Source organism: Periophthalmus magnuspinnatus, chromosome 3 (genome assembly GCF_009829125.3).
Source record: "Periophthalmus magnuspinnatus isolate fPerMag1 chromosome 3, fPerMag1.2.pri, whole genome shotgun sequence".
NCBI lineage: Eukaryota > Metazoa > Chordata > Actinopteri > Gobiiformes > Gobiidae > Periophthalmus > Periophthalmus magnuspinnatus.
The window spans coordinates 5,683,429-5,698,287 of record NC_047128.1 but is presented as its reverse complement, the minus strand read 5'-3'; the positions used below and the strand labels follow the sequence as shown (position 1 = coordinate 5,698,287).

The 14,859-nt window shown below is 41.7% G+C and overlaps 1 protein-coding gene across 2 annotated transcripts in view; it reads right to left on the bottom strand.

The window, feature by feature from the left end:
* The window catches only part of pcdh17 (protocadherin 17), a 97,617-nt gene extending 83,556 nt beyond the window's left edge, over positions 1 to 14,061 (bottom strand). For both annotated transcript variants that reach the window (XM_033985889.2, XM_033985898.2), the window contains exons 1-2: positions 13,387 to 14,061; positions 9,901 to 12,671 (exon numbers count right to left, since the gene is read on the bottom strand). In XM_033985889.2, coding sequence (XP_033841780.1) covers positions 9,901 to 12,396 — 2,496 coding nt within the window. In that variant the 5' untranslated portion in view covers positions 12,397 to 12,671; positions 13,387 to 14,061. The remainder of the gene's footprint in view (positions 1 to 9,900; positions 12,672 to 13,386) is intronic.
* Between the last annotated feature and the right edge of the window lie 798 nt (positions 14,062 to 14,859).

The window sequence follows — 14,859 nt, the reverse complement described above, 5'->3', positions numbered from 1 at the left end:
ATAACAAAAAAACAAAAAGAGTTGAAAGAGATGAAAGAGTTGTCATGTAAAGGCTGATTTTAAAACTGATTTCTGTGATTAAATTTAATTAGTATAAGAGCAAAGTTCAATGGTTTTAGATGCTTTGGAAAAAAATTACAACAATTATTTTAGCTTCTATTCAACAGAATGTCATTGTAATTCCACATTAATCCAGTTTATTTTGGGTTTTAACAATTGTACCAAAATAACAACTAAATACTGTGGTCTGTGTATGCTGTATAATTTTTTTTTTTTTTTTTTACGTTTTTATATGGCGTTTTTCCATCTTCAAGGCACTCAAAGCACAAATCAAGGAACCACTTATCAATTCACACACTCCACACCAGTGTACGCAGAGACTGGGGCAAGGTGGGTTAAGTGTCTTGCCCAAGGACACAACAACAGCATTTATCTGTTGAAGCTGGGCCTGTCACAGTAATTACTATATCTTGGGGCTCAATGTTTATCATGTGTACTTTTTCTTTGTAAAAGTTCAGAGATTTGGGATATTTCCGTTACATTAGAGCTGTAGAGGGGTGAATAAATAACTTCTATGGCTGATTATTGGTTCTTTCTTTGATTTAGTTGCAGCTTGGGCCTTTTGAATGATATTGTCTCTTATAAGTAGCAATAAAAGGGACTGATTCACCCCTCTGCAGCTTAAATTGTATCGTTCTTCAAAACAGGCATAGCTGGACTGCCCTACCAGTGATGTTTTATGTCAAGAACAGGATTCGGATTGTCAACCTTTGGATCAGAGGACTCTACTAACTGAGCTATTGTCGCTGTACCTGTTTGGAGGAAAAAGCAGTTATAAAGATGAAAGAAGAAAACAACGATATTAACAATCTATGGCAGCGGCTTGGACCATATATTTTTGCCAGAAACCTTCAAAAAAACAAGGCCTAGCTTTAAATTCGGTGTTTGCATGTGAGTGTTTGTGTGCTCATTGGAGGAAGGGTGCTTCAAGGTTCGGACAAATGCAAGATTGTCACGCTCGTAAAGAGAGGGGCTCTGTCACGGAGGCTGCCAGCTAAAGGCTTAAATCACACCAGAGGAATACACAATGACTTCACACCCACACGCATACACACGAATCGCCCTAAATTATGCAGAGTATGGCCATTCCTGGAAGAATCTATTCTCAAACATCTGCTAGAGCTGCATTGTTGGTATGGTTATACTTATACACCTAAACAAATCAAAAGAATGGATAGTTCTATGTATTTTAAGAGTAATGAAATATTTAGTCGCATCACTTAAACACGCACTACTGGTCTTTAAATGTACTAACGGTTTTATAGGTACTTGAATTTGAAAATGTTGGCAAGAAAAATGTATCTGTCTATAAAATAATTGTCTTCATTTGACTCTCTTGTTGGGATGAATTCTTTTGAACCAAATCACAATATATTTTAGCTTTGAGTTGGGAAAAAGGGTCAAACTTTAGGATAACTGCACTATTTACAGCATTGGTAAAAAAAAATTAAACATGAAGAAAGACTTAAATAGAAATAGACCCATATATTGTTGTGGGTTTTTTGTGTATCAGCATTCGGCCTTAAATCTCCAGCGAGGCCGATGTTTAGTTTTGGCCAACCGCTGCCTAAAAAGTACACATAAAGGTTTATTTGAACACTTAAGTGCAAAGAGATAACTGCATAAAATGTGACCACGCAGCTCTCTAATAGGTCTGTAGTAAAACAGGTGAATGAGTTTGTAGTAAATCCAATTACAGAATTTGCGGAAAATAATCCAAACTGGCCCTACATATCAGCTCAAAAATATCAGCAGATCTTATCAGCCATTGTTTTCTCTGGATTCTAAACAATCGGTATCACATCGATGATGAAAAAAAACACATCGGTCAATCTCCAGACTTAAAGCAACGCTACGTAACTTTTTAGGGTTGCGCTTAAATGTGTCTATCTCTGTGGAGATTGTTCCAAAGTATGGTTCTTCTGTATCCATGGAATCATGCAGGAGAAGTGCCTCCTTCACAAAGTTGCTTGCTGTACCTTTAATTCATAATGAACAAATTAATTAAGAATGATTCAGGCTTAGTATACAAAGACCAGGAATCCATATTGACGAGGGACAGTCCCAGTTTTGAGCCCTGTGTCCCCTGTCCCTGCAGATTTATCCAAAATCAATGATTTATTTATTCAAGAAATGTCTCAGACAATGTCTCAAGAGACAAAAACAAAAAAAAAGCATCAACAATTTCATTTATATCAACCATTCCAACCCGTGTGTATCCCAATGTTGAATTTTGAAAACCTGGTCATCCTAGCTTAATCACTACTTAATTAAGAGATTAGGGTTAGGAGCTAGGGTATTAATGAACCAGTTATTAATCCTAAATCCATCGTAATAAACTGTTCATTATAAATTCTTTATTCATGCTCCATTAATACATTTCGTTTAAATACTGTACATCATCTACATCAAAATCTGTCATGTCAAGTCAGCACCCCCATGCGCTCTCCTTTTCTCCTTGACACTGCTGCCACACGACCACACCACAAAAGGCAGGGAGGCGCCACCTACAGGCCGCTTTTATAGCCATCTGCTACCCTCAGTCTGCCTCTCCTATGCATGTCAATGGATCCTCATCTCTTGCATTTACCAACACTTTTATGCATATTCGTATTAGAAGCCCCATCAAAACAAATCAAAACAATACAAATATGACCTGTTTTTGAAGTAATAGCACTAAAGTGGAAGTCTGATTACAATAGGGGCAGCTTCAAAGACCGGAGTTGTGAAGCAGGTTTGGCGCAGCTGCTCGGGGTACAGTACAAACAATAAAAAGCATTGTAGACATGTGGGCAAGAAAGTTAGGCAAACGCTGTCTCGCTGCTTGGAGGAATTCTGCAGCAGATTGGTTGTAACCTTGATTCCTGGCTAAGTAATTCCCTTCAGCGCCTTAAGCAGAATTAGGTATCATTACGCATCATTCGTCTTCTTATCCGACAATTCTCTGTGAACAAATGAAATGCGGTCCTCCACTGAGCCACTGCAGCACTGTGGTGACAATGATAAGGCCATCAGACCTACGCACATTATTACGCTTCCTCCTCTCTCCTTTCTTTTTCCTCTCCTTCTCTCCCTCTCACACACAAACATACATACACACACACACACAATCTATTTCTCTCTCTCTCACTGCTTCATGTCCACTCTTCCCCTCACTCTCTTTCACACACCCTCTAACTGCATCATTCTCACTCCCTCTTTCTTTCTCTCTCTATACAACCCATTTTGCTCACACTCCGTCTTCCTCTACCCTCCCTCTTCCTCTTTCTCCCTCTATCTCTATCCTGATTTCTATTTCTCTATTTGTATCCCTTTCTTTTCCCACTCTATTTACATACAACTCTCCCTCTCCACCTCTCTCACACAAATCCTCTATCTCACTCTCATTGTATTTTTCCTCACTCTATCTCTCCCTCCCTCTCTTCTCCCTCTATCTCATCCCCCTTTCTATTTCTCTATCTCTCTCGCTTTCCATCTCTAACACACACACCCTCCTTTTCTTTCTCTCTCCATCTATAACTCTCCCTCTCTTTCTCCTTTTCTCTTTCCCCTTCTCTATCTCTCTCACACACACAACCTCACTCTCACTGTACCGCTTCCCTCTTCCTTCTTCTCCTTCTTTCTCTCTCATTATCGCTCCCTTCCTCTCTTTCTTTATCCCTCTTCTACCTCCATTTCTCTCACACAAACCCTCTATCTGCTCTCTCTCACTCTCATTGTATTTCTCCCCTTTCTCTGTATCTCTTTATCGTTGTCATCTCCCTCAATCTCTTTCTCCCTCTATCTCTACCCTGTTTTCTATTTCTCTGCCTTTATCCCTCTCTATTTACATATATCTCTCCCTCTTTCTCTTTCTCACACACACACAACCTCTCTCTTTCTCCCTATCTCTATTCTTTCTCTTTCTTTCCCGTTCTCTCTCCTGTCTCTCACACACAAACACCGTCATTTTCCCTCTCTCTTTTTATCCCTCTGCTCTACCTCCCTTTCTCTCACACAAACCCTCTATCTCCTCTCTCCCACTCTCATTGTATTTCTCCCATCTCTCTTTCTTTCTCCCGCTCCCTCTCTTCTCCCTCTCTATTCATCCCCCTCTCCATCCCTTCATCCCAACGAGGATTCGTGCCTGTCTACCAGTGTATACCACTATTAAACATCATTAGGGACAGCAGCAGTGTGGAGCGGAGCTGAAGTTTGCAGGCTGCTGCTGGCTCGGAGTAGGTGACGAAGAGGACAGCATACACAAAAACATGTTCCCACCAAAACAAGAACAAGTCCACTTGCGGAGGTCACAGCGCTGAGGCTTAACTTAACTTCCTATTGTTGAAGCGATTTCAAGACTCTAGCGTGAGGTGAAGTGGGTGCCATATTCACTTTACAGCATAGGCTGTATAAAGAAGTGGACTAACTGAGTGTGACATCACCCATAGCGTTCGGCTCTAGTCAAATGAAGCTCGTCGAGGCTAGAAGTTATATGGGCGAATTTGGAGTTGAGCTGCATATTAGGAATTCCGGCCGTGAGTATCATAGCAACCAAAGAGCCAATCCGGAACGAAGCTGTTGAAGATAACGCCTCCCACCGCCCGCTCCCTGCTAAATCAGTGGTGCAGCTTAGCAATGCTGTCAATCAAACCTGTTGCTAACGTTAGCTGGAGCGACCTCAGGGAAAGAAGGCAGCTGATTTGTCTGTTATGAATGTTTATATTTTAAGGTACAGACACAATAGCAAAATAAATATAGGAGGATGATGTAGAGTGGGTTAATACGAACATTTTAAGATCAAAATCACGAGCCTGACAGCAGCAGCTACAGAGAGAGCGGCGACGGTTTTTCCATGTAAAGCGAATTGGAGCCTGAGTCAATGGAGTCGGAAGCACGCCCATGCTCACCTCCTATTTGGAACGCGGCGGCTAACAGGTTAGCTATGTCCATTTATAGATACAGTCTTTGGGATTATACCCCTGTGCCATTTGCCCAACTTACAAATTGTCAATACAAGTGTAATAGTAAAACTGAATGAGCTCAAATAGAACCAGCTATTTTGAAGCACTTACTGAGAAGAGAAATAGAAATTATTCCAATCACTCAGTCTTTCAAATCGTTTCAAAACATGAGTCTTACACTTAAGCAGTTACAATAGCCTTAATAAAATAGTTATGTAGCAAGCAGTGGAGCTGTTTTGGGTAAAACACTTACGAGAGATAGACAACACAGACCAACTTCACAAATTAAAAGAAGAAGATTATTATTTTTAGTAGGATCATGGGTAATTTGAAATATACTATATAGTTTTTAGGGTTTTTTTTATACAGATTACAATAAAGAGCATATCACACAAAAAAAGCCAATCCTGGGTACATTTCTTCTATATCCAAAACACTATCAGATCTACTTAATCTCTTTTAGCTACACTGTTTGACGTAAGTTAATCATTGTTTTTGTAGAGACGTGTAAGAACGGAAAGTGTTGTATCCTAATGATCTAAAAAACAAATAATATCGTTTCAGTCTTTCACATCAGCTCACCAATTCCTAGTCTAGTTTCTTAAGCATTTTTTAAAAGCAGCACACTTCTTATACAGAACTTGCTGCTTTGAAAAGATCTGATGTCAATTGATGCGTTGCCATCACTACCACCAACACCTCGCCATGTATTGTGTACACTATTTGAAGGACTCCAGCTTCAGGTGCCCTTGTGTGACTGTATATAGACAGGTTATGCACTTCCAGCTTCATCCATGGCTGTATTTATTTTTCCTATTTAACCTTCTCTTCTGGCGGTGACAGATGGGCTGAGAGGCCTTGGGATCGATGGGAGGGGAATTCTGTCTTTGTTTCCTGACATTTTTCCCATAGCCACTCACTTTGGACTCAAGTTACTTACTGTCCAGGCCAAAGGAAAGACAGCCGGCACAATCAGAGAGCCAGAAGGAAAACTGATCCTCTTCTCCGCAGCTTCAGAGGAAATGTAATGCCTCTGGCCAGCTCCCTCTACACAGGTTTATGTTGAATAATACAATAGAGCACCCAGTGGCCGCATGCACCGGGGACTGGCATGTAAACATGACACGAGCAGAGTGTCTGTTTGGGACACTGAAACGGAAGTGGACACAATTAGCTACGCAGCTGCATTACGTAGCCTTATTTATCACTGCTATGAAACTTAAAGCCAAGCTAACTGTCGGAGCAGCCACTGTCCAGGGTGCTGTTACAAAAGCTAATGGTGTTTTTAGCTACAACACAATCATTACAGGGGTTTTAGGCTGAAGATAATGGCAGACACGGGACCTGCTGCCATATTGGTTCGAGTTCCGATGTAAACAAATAGAAACACCAAAGGAAATACAGCATTAGCAAACCAAATTCTCAGGATTAAATCAGTTTTTAGGTGATTTTGAGTTTACGGGTCCCATTAAGGCCACCATATATGATTAGATTGGCTGACCCCACCCTGCTGTTGTCTCACCTGTCACCACTAGATGTTATCTACATTGCTGCTGTCTGATAATGGGTCAGCTTTGGCTTGATAGTAGAAGACCAGCAAGCACAGGTGAGTCAGAACAAAAGCCAGGTGAGGGGAGGGGGGAACGGGTTTCACAGCTACCATCTACTGGTGAAAAAAATTAAATAAACCTACAGATAACAAACTGTAAACTCAACAATTTGCCTTGCTCAAAACACTAAACTAAAACTACTAACAACAACTAACAAGGACTGAGCTCATATTAAAATTCCACTTTTTGGTTCTATTATTGACAATGCCAACTCTTTGTGTGAAATCTACCAAATCTCTTCAAAAATTTCTACCTTGCATTTGTTCAATTACAGGTGTTTTATAGCTAAAAAAACAAACAAACTTGAAAATAGACCAGATTTTTCATAGACCTGACCATTCACTTTTTGTGATTACCAAATGTATTTACATACTGCGGAATAATCAAGGCAAAACGGTAATATGTCTTTGAGATGAGCAGGTGGCGGACCCTCTACCAGAAAAAGTTACACAGTGCACCTTTAAAGTTATATACATTCAATAAATATCTTAAAAATACAATTATTATTATTATTAGAGTTCATTCAATCCCTTCAATTCCTGGTTAACAGAGAAACATGTTGCATGACAGAGCAGCAATTAGTGTGTCCCTGTGATGAGGAAGCCCAACGGTCTGTGTGTCGACCTTTGACCTCTGCAGCTGGCTCGTCACAAAGGCAGAGGCAGAGACCGAAAGTGGGAACAACAGACAGCGGACGGGCTCCCCTGGTGGGAACACGTCAGCCTTCATCACAGTCATCGTCACACAGCCTTCCAGTGGAAACGCAGGGGCCAGGACAGACTGGACTGAGCCTCATTACCACTAGAACAGTTGTAGGGAATATGAATGCAACCAAAAGGATAGTGCTATATACAGATAGTACACAAGAGCTAGCAATTTCACACCAAAATATATAGCTTCAAATGTCTGTATTTTAACTACCTCAGATCTAAACCAGACCATGGGTTTTAGAGTGATGGAAATGAGCCCTGTCGCTATAGCATTCAACAATTCAAAGCAGAATGGTGAAAAGTACTCAAATTGGCACCTTTAAAATGTCAGTTAAAACTCAAGATACAACAACGATAAAAATATGTAGAGAAACCATGTAAATGTTTGAAAAAGGACTAAACCAGCTCTATTTCTACCAATCAATGACCAATACACTAAACCAGCACTGAACCAGGGCTAACCTAATACTTAACTATGACAAAACCTGGGCTAAATTAGGCTGAAATCAACACAATACAAAGAGCGACACGAAATCAGAGCGTACACAAGATGCTATTTTCACACAGTCATAAATGTTAGCTGAAGCTTGGGTAAGGTAAAATAAAACGGGGCTTGCTTTTATAGAAGGACCACTCAGGAGTTGAGGAGCAATAACGTAAATACAGATCACGTTGGTGTAAATGTCTACATCTGCGGAGCTACACGGCACTGTCTTAAAGCGAGCCATAATCCTCGTCTGACACAACAGACTTTTAATGAGCTTAAGGCCAAAGACACAGAGAAGTTATCACGTTAGCTGGCTTACACTCCAAAGTACGGCCAATGAAGCCACGGAAATAAGGCAATCTGGCTAATCTCTGAGGATTAAAACTACGATTAAGGAGGGTTTATTTAGGACACGGCATGCTAACGTTACCGCCACAGAGTGCAACATATGATATCATTAACAGGAGGCAGGGAAGCAGGCAGGAGAAGGCAAAATGTGCTGTTTCCAACTAAGGCCATGCTCGTTAGTAGGGTCAAATTCAATAACCAGTGTTAAGAATGCAATTGGTTCTGTTATCCATTAGAATTTTAGCATCTGGGCCTGTCACGATAATCACTGTATCGATAAAAGGCAGTATTAATAACTTCTATGACTCATTACAGATACAAACCAAGTGCTGTTTATTTATTTCAGCTGAAGATTTTTAACAATATTGTAGATTTTGAATATTTTTTGTGGGTTAAATCTGCTCTTGTGTTGTTGTGTCAGTGCATGAATGAGTTTCAATATTCTCGTTTATCTTCTGTATTTACTTCAGCAATGTATCGCACTTCAAAACGTGTTATCGTGGCAAGCTTTACAGCATCAGCATGCCTATAAATTATAAACTAACCAGTTCCCTTGATTGCAAAGATTATCGCAACTCATATGAATGAACAGTTGAAAGGGCATAACGAGTACTGACAGTGAGCGAACATGGAAACAGCATTCAATCCAAAACACTAATATGAGATAATAACGCATTTCCTATCAATCCAATGACTCCAGTGACTTCTGATGTCATTCTAAAGTACAATGTAATTTTATAATGAACTTAGGCCTGTCACAAAAATGACTATATCAACCTATCGTTCGGTAGCAATATATTCTGGGGCTCAATATTTATCATGTGTACATTTTCTTTGTAAAAGTGTGGAGATTTTGTGTATTTTTGTTGTGGTACAGTAGCATTTGACCTGTAAATGGTTTAAAAAGTGACGTCTATGATTTATATGTTGCACCTCAGGCTTCTTAATGAGACCGTCTGTTTAAAAAAAATTGGTGGGATTATCTTGCATTATTGTTACTGTAGTGTGTACTGTGTACTGCTAGTGGCATAAAGTTTTAAGTTTCAATTAGGCCTATGAGTACTATATTCACTTAAAGGGAACTTTTTGGTATTTTTATGTTCTATAAACATCTTTATATTTTTTTAACTCATAAACTAACTACTAAAGTGCTTCAATCAATTAGTTTCAATATTATCGTTTATCGCAGTATGCCTCAGTAGTTCAAAATGTGCCATCGTGACAGGCCTAGGCAAACTGCTATGAACCATTTCCACATGACTCTCACCAAACAACACTAAAGCAAGTGTAATTCAGAAATGGTTCTCATGCAAGTAGAAAGTAGAGTCATAATAGTAAAATGCATTTCGAAGAACTGCCTGTTTAGAACACTAACCGAGGTCACAATGCCCAGCTTACAAAATCAAAAAGATTATCTAAAAATCTCCAATGAGCGGGTGACTAATGAAATTTTGACAGGGGAAGTGATTACAAAAGGCTGCGGTGACATATTTTGAGCACAACTGTTGTGTGTGGCTGTCAGTGCATACCAGAATGTTTAATCTTTTTAATGCCCCCTCTGCCCCCCCTCCCTCCACCCATCTCTCTCTGTGCTTCTGCGCTTCTGGGCTTCTGCCTGCCCTTGTATATTCTCTACCTCTCCTTTTTTCACAGAACTAGCAGCAGATAGAGGAAATAGGCTTTTTGGTTCAGATAGTGATGGGAAAACAGTGAGGAGTGAAGAAAAGTGCAATTTGTCTTACCTGAATGATAGACATGCGGTTAGTAGGTGTGTCTGTAGTGCTGGTGACTGGGCTTGTGAAGCTGGTGTGGCATCCCACGTGGCCTTGGGGCACGCTGAGGTTATTGGCAGTGGGTTTGAGGTACATGACCTCTGACCTTGGTGAGCTGAGTGGCAGGCGTGTCTGGTAGTCAAAGTACATGGGAGAGGTGGCCAAGGAAGGACTGCTTACCACATTCATCACATTCATGGCATCACGTTCCTCCACCTCGCTCTGCACCAGCATGATGTCGTTCTTGTTTATCTTCTTTTTCTTGCCCTTGCCCAGCTGTGGGTGTGAGTACTCTGCTATTCGACAGTTATAAGTTCGAATTTCCTTGTTTTCTCGCTTACATTTGATTGCTATAGTCACCATGGCGGCTAAAAGCATTATAGATATAATGCTTAGAGTCACAATTAAAGGCAAAGACATGTCCCAGTTCTGTCTGTCTGTAACGTGAGGGGCCCCACCAGAGAGGGGTCCATTGGAGGCTTTGATGATTAGCCGAGCCGCAGCCGTAAGCGTAGGCCTGCCGTGGTCAGACACGCGGATGATAAGCTCCACATTTGGGCTCACGTCCTCCCAGAACGGGTGGGCCGTCCGCACCTCCCCCGTCACTGGGTCGATCTCAAAAAGATTTTCCTCATTACCATCCGAAATCTCATATGTGAGTCTCCCACTCTCCCCGTAGTCATTATCCACCGCTCTGACTGTAGTGACGATGTAGCCGACGCCAACGTTACGAGGGACGTGGATTTCGGCTGTGTCATTCAAAAGCAGAGGCAGAACTATAACAGGTATGTTGTCATTCACATCCAAAACACTGATGCGGACAGTTGCATTGCTCTCAAGATGAGGAGACCCTGCATCTTTAGCCAAAACCTTAAAATCAAAATACTTAATTTGCTCATAATTGAAGGACCTCACTGCATATATAGCTCCATTAGCAGCATTCACATTAACATAAGTGTTAACATCTCCACCACTCACATTTGAGTTTATTATGCTGTAGTAAACTGTACCATTTTGCCCTAAATCCGGGTCATGGGCCAGAACAGAACCAAGGTACTCCCCGGGTATGTTGTTTTCAGGTATTTGAAGAAGGTAAACAGACTTTGTGAAGCGAGGAACATTGTCATTTTCATCTAAGATCTTTACTGTAAAAGACTTTGTTGAATTCAAAGGAGGAAGCCCATTGTCCTTAGCAACAATCGTGACATTATATTCATCCTGCATCTCTCTATCCAAAGGTCTGTCAGTCACCACAGTGTAGAAGTTATCATAGTTTTCTTCGAGTTTAAAGGGGACATTGCCAAGCACTCTGCACTGGAGTTGGCCATTCCTCCCTGAGTCTTTGTCAGTGACTCTCACCAGTGCAATGACGGTGCCCGGAGGAGCCGCTTCACTGATCGCCCCTTGCCGCACAGACACAAAGCCTATAGATGGCCAGTTATCATTCCTGTCGAGCACTTTTACTGTGACTTTACAATGACCTGGGATTGGATTGGGACCTAGGTCTTTTGCCTGGACGTCAATCTCAATAACTGGACTCTCTTCATAGTCAATTTCACCCTGTATCTTTATGACTCCGGTCCTGGAGTCTATGGAGAACAGCTCCCGGATCCTCTCTGGGGCATAGCCGCTAAAAGAATACACCACTTGTCCATTGTTGCCCTCGTCAGGGTCAGTGGCATTTAAATCAATCAACACTTTGCCTGGAGGTGAATTTTCAGGGATTTCTACCACATAAGAGGGCTGGTCAAACACAGGGCTGTTGTCATTGGAGTCGATAACTTTTACATTTATTTGCATGGTACCTGATCTGGGATACTCCCCGCCATCGGTAGCAGACAAAATAAGAGTATGGTGGCTCCGCTCCTCTCGGTCTAGTGGCCTTTGAATCACTAATTCAGGAAATTTAGTGCCGTCCCCGCGGGATTTCACTTCCAGGGAGAAGAGATTGTAGTCATCACGTGTTATCTGATAGGTTTTCAGTCCGTTCTCCCCTGCATCTGGGTCGTGCGCGCTTGTGAGTGGAAAACGCGTCCCTGGCACAGCGTTTTCAGAAATATCAATATCAATCTGATCCGAGGGAAAAGTTGGGGAGTTGTCGTTGATGTCCTGAATATCTATTTTGATCATACATATCTCTTTGTCATTTGCAAACACCTCCATGGACAGCTGGCACTTGGGATTCCTCTTGCACAATGTCTCTCTGTCGATGCGTTGCTTTGTGTAGAGCAGTCCACTCTGAGGGTCCACGTCGATGAGATGAGGTGCAGAGTTCTCCAGCACCCTAAAGTTGGCTTTCTTCCCCTGTCCTCCCTGACCCGTCTGCTCCAGTCCCAGCCTGGCATCTTTGGCTATGTTCCCAATCACTGTTCCTGGTCCCTGCTCTTCAGGGACCGAGTAATTCAAGTTTTTTAAAGTCAGGGCTTGAGCCCACAGGAGAAGGAAAAAGAAAATAGAAAGATACATCCCCACGTTGTAAAAGCTCTAGCAGTCCGTTCGTGTTTATTCGTGTTTTGACCTGTTGATGTCTCCTTCTGATTTTGGGTAACTCATATAAATAGTTCTGTTCATTATCCGAGGACTTGGCATTTGTGGATTGTCGTTGCTGCGCCTCTCTCCTCCAGCAATCTGTGGTGCTGAAGACCTACTTTATATTCAACTGGGTGCTTCGACTCATCTGAGCAATAATCGCGATCCAGGCTCCAAACAGAATAGTCATTGTCAACGTTCACTTACACCACCTACAGGGGAAGAGCACAGGGGGGAGAGGATGGATTTAGTTAATGCATGTATGCCATTTACTTGCTCAAACATAAAAACTGCAATATTAGCCGTTGTGCCAGCGAGAAACCAGATCTACCGCTGAGCCCAAATGAAACACGGCTCATGTGTAATTCATCTCCACAATTATGGGGGGAGCTTGTCAATTAGTTAACCTTGGGAAGACACTGCGCGCTGCCTGATGCATGGGGAAATAATGATTCGCCTTACAACGTGGAAAATGACAAACAGAGGGATAAAATACACTTTGTTGTTTTGTTTTTTGTCGCTCTCTCTAATGTGCCACAAATGACCTGACCCGAGCGGGATAACGATCCGATCACACATGATGCTGACTGCGACTGGAAGGGAGGAACTTTAATAATACGCTTACAAAACAAGTGAAGGTGGCCTATTGTGCTGGGTATTTGAATAACTGTGTATAAAATGAGCTTCTTACACGCATTAACAAATCCGCCTAATCCGGATTTTTAAAATGAGCCTTATAAAAATTCAGAAAATGAGCTGCCAACATCTCAGCACAGCCGTGTAATTTTCTCCTCTGCCTTCTTTCTGTCTCTCACTGTGATATTCAGCGGTGGTTGGGAAAAGCTGTTGCACCCGTGCGCATGAGGGATTGGGGAGATTGTAAAAATGACACAAATAGAAAATCTAACATGAAATAACGCAACTTACCAAATCAAAAGAGGGAATGCAGGCGCGGAAAAACGGTGTGTGAACAGTCAGTCAGCTCCAGTGTGGATTCAAGGAGAGTTTCATCTCCTGTAACCACTTTCTGTAGAGGTACCACCCGTATCCCTCTCCGCAGGTGAACGGGGGAAGCCACACGCCTCCCACAGCACACACAGGCTACAGTGCAGCGCAGCGAAAAGGGAAAAAAGTGCTCCAGAAAAGTATGACTGTAATGTCAATGAGCTGAAGTCCTCTCCGCTGTCTGATTAGGATGCAGCGGCTTGCCTTGAGCCTGCAGTGACTCACCGCTGTTCAGAAAAGGAAACTGTTCACAGAGAACACGGCGTGAAGAAGAAAAAGCGTGAAAATCCAGTAAGGTTAATCCAAAGTATAATGGTAGATAGCGGTCAACGCTTTTTACGCGTGCGTAACAGCGCTGACACACAGAATCCGGAATAGTGGCATTTTGTCCTTGTCCGCTGTCCTCTTCCTTCAAAGTCCATATACAGAGTATAAGCGCAAAAAGAGCTGAGAATGTGACCATCAACGAGCCCGCGTCCAGCCACGAGTCCGTCTGAAGGTGTCAGGGAAAAAGCGAGAATAAATACGCACAGTTGGGTTATTGGGTATTTCCAACACGTAAAGTCGCCCTAAGCACACGGAGCGCTTCCTCTCACTGACTGAACTCCGGACACCGCATGGTGCATTAAACATTGTCGCTGCTCCTCCGGCAGCCAATAGATTTGAAGAGGTGGGAAGAGAAGGAGGGATTCAAAAGGCGCTCTGGGTACAGACTACAAATGATTGGTGGCCCCCAGTTCACCGGTAGCGCATCTGTATTTTTTCAAATATCACGCTCGTCCTTGTTGTTTACAATAAAGGAAATCGTGCGTTGGACACGGTTTAGAAAAGAGGCACCAGGCGCACGAGGCTTCAAATTCAGCTAAGTAATCCATCAATGAGACAAGGACGGAGGAAATTGTTATTTTCGCACTGGTCGCAGTTCTGTACCGTTAATAAATGTGTAATAGATGCAGAGTGTACAGGAAATGCCTCATCATTTTAGTATTTATTCTTTGATTCGTTTATAGATTCAAGAATAAATGAAAGTAAATAATAAATAGATTAAATGATTGAAATATATAGACAAGGAGATAAGATGGGGTTTTGTATAATAAATATAACATAACAAAAATTCATGTAGAAATGTGAAGTTGGTGTATCTTTTGTGTTTTTATAAGAACAAACAGCTTAAATGAAAAACATCTATAAGTCAGTGGATTTAAATATATTTTCTCTTCCCAAACAAGTTGTGTCTATAGGAAAATAATTTTACTGATACTTACGGCATGACAACATAAAGTATAAAACAACTGACAGAAACATAACTTGAAACTATATATGAATATTAGTATCTACGAGTATATTTAGAACTAAGAAAAGAACTCACAGCGCTACTTAAAATTCATCTGGAGT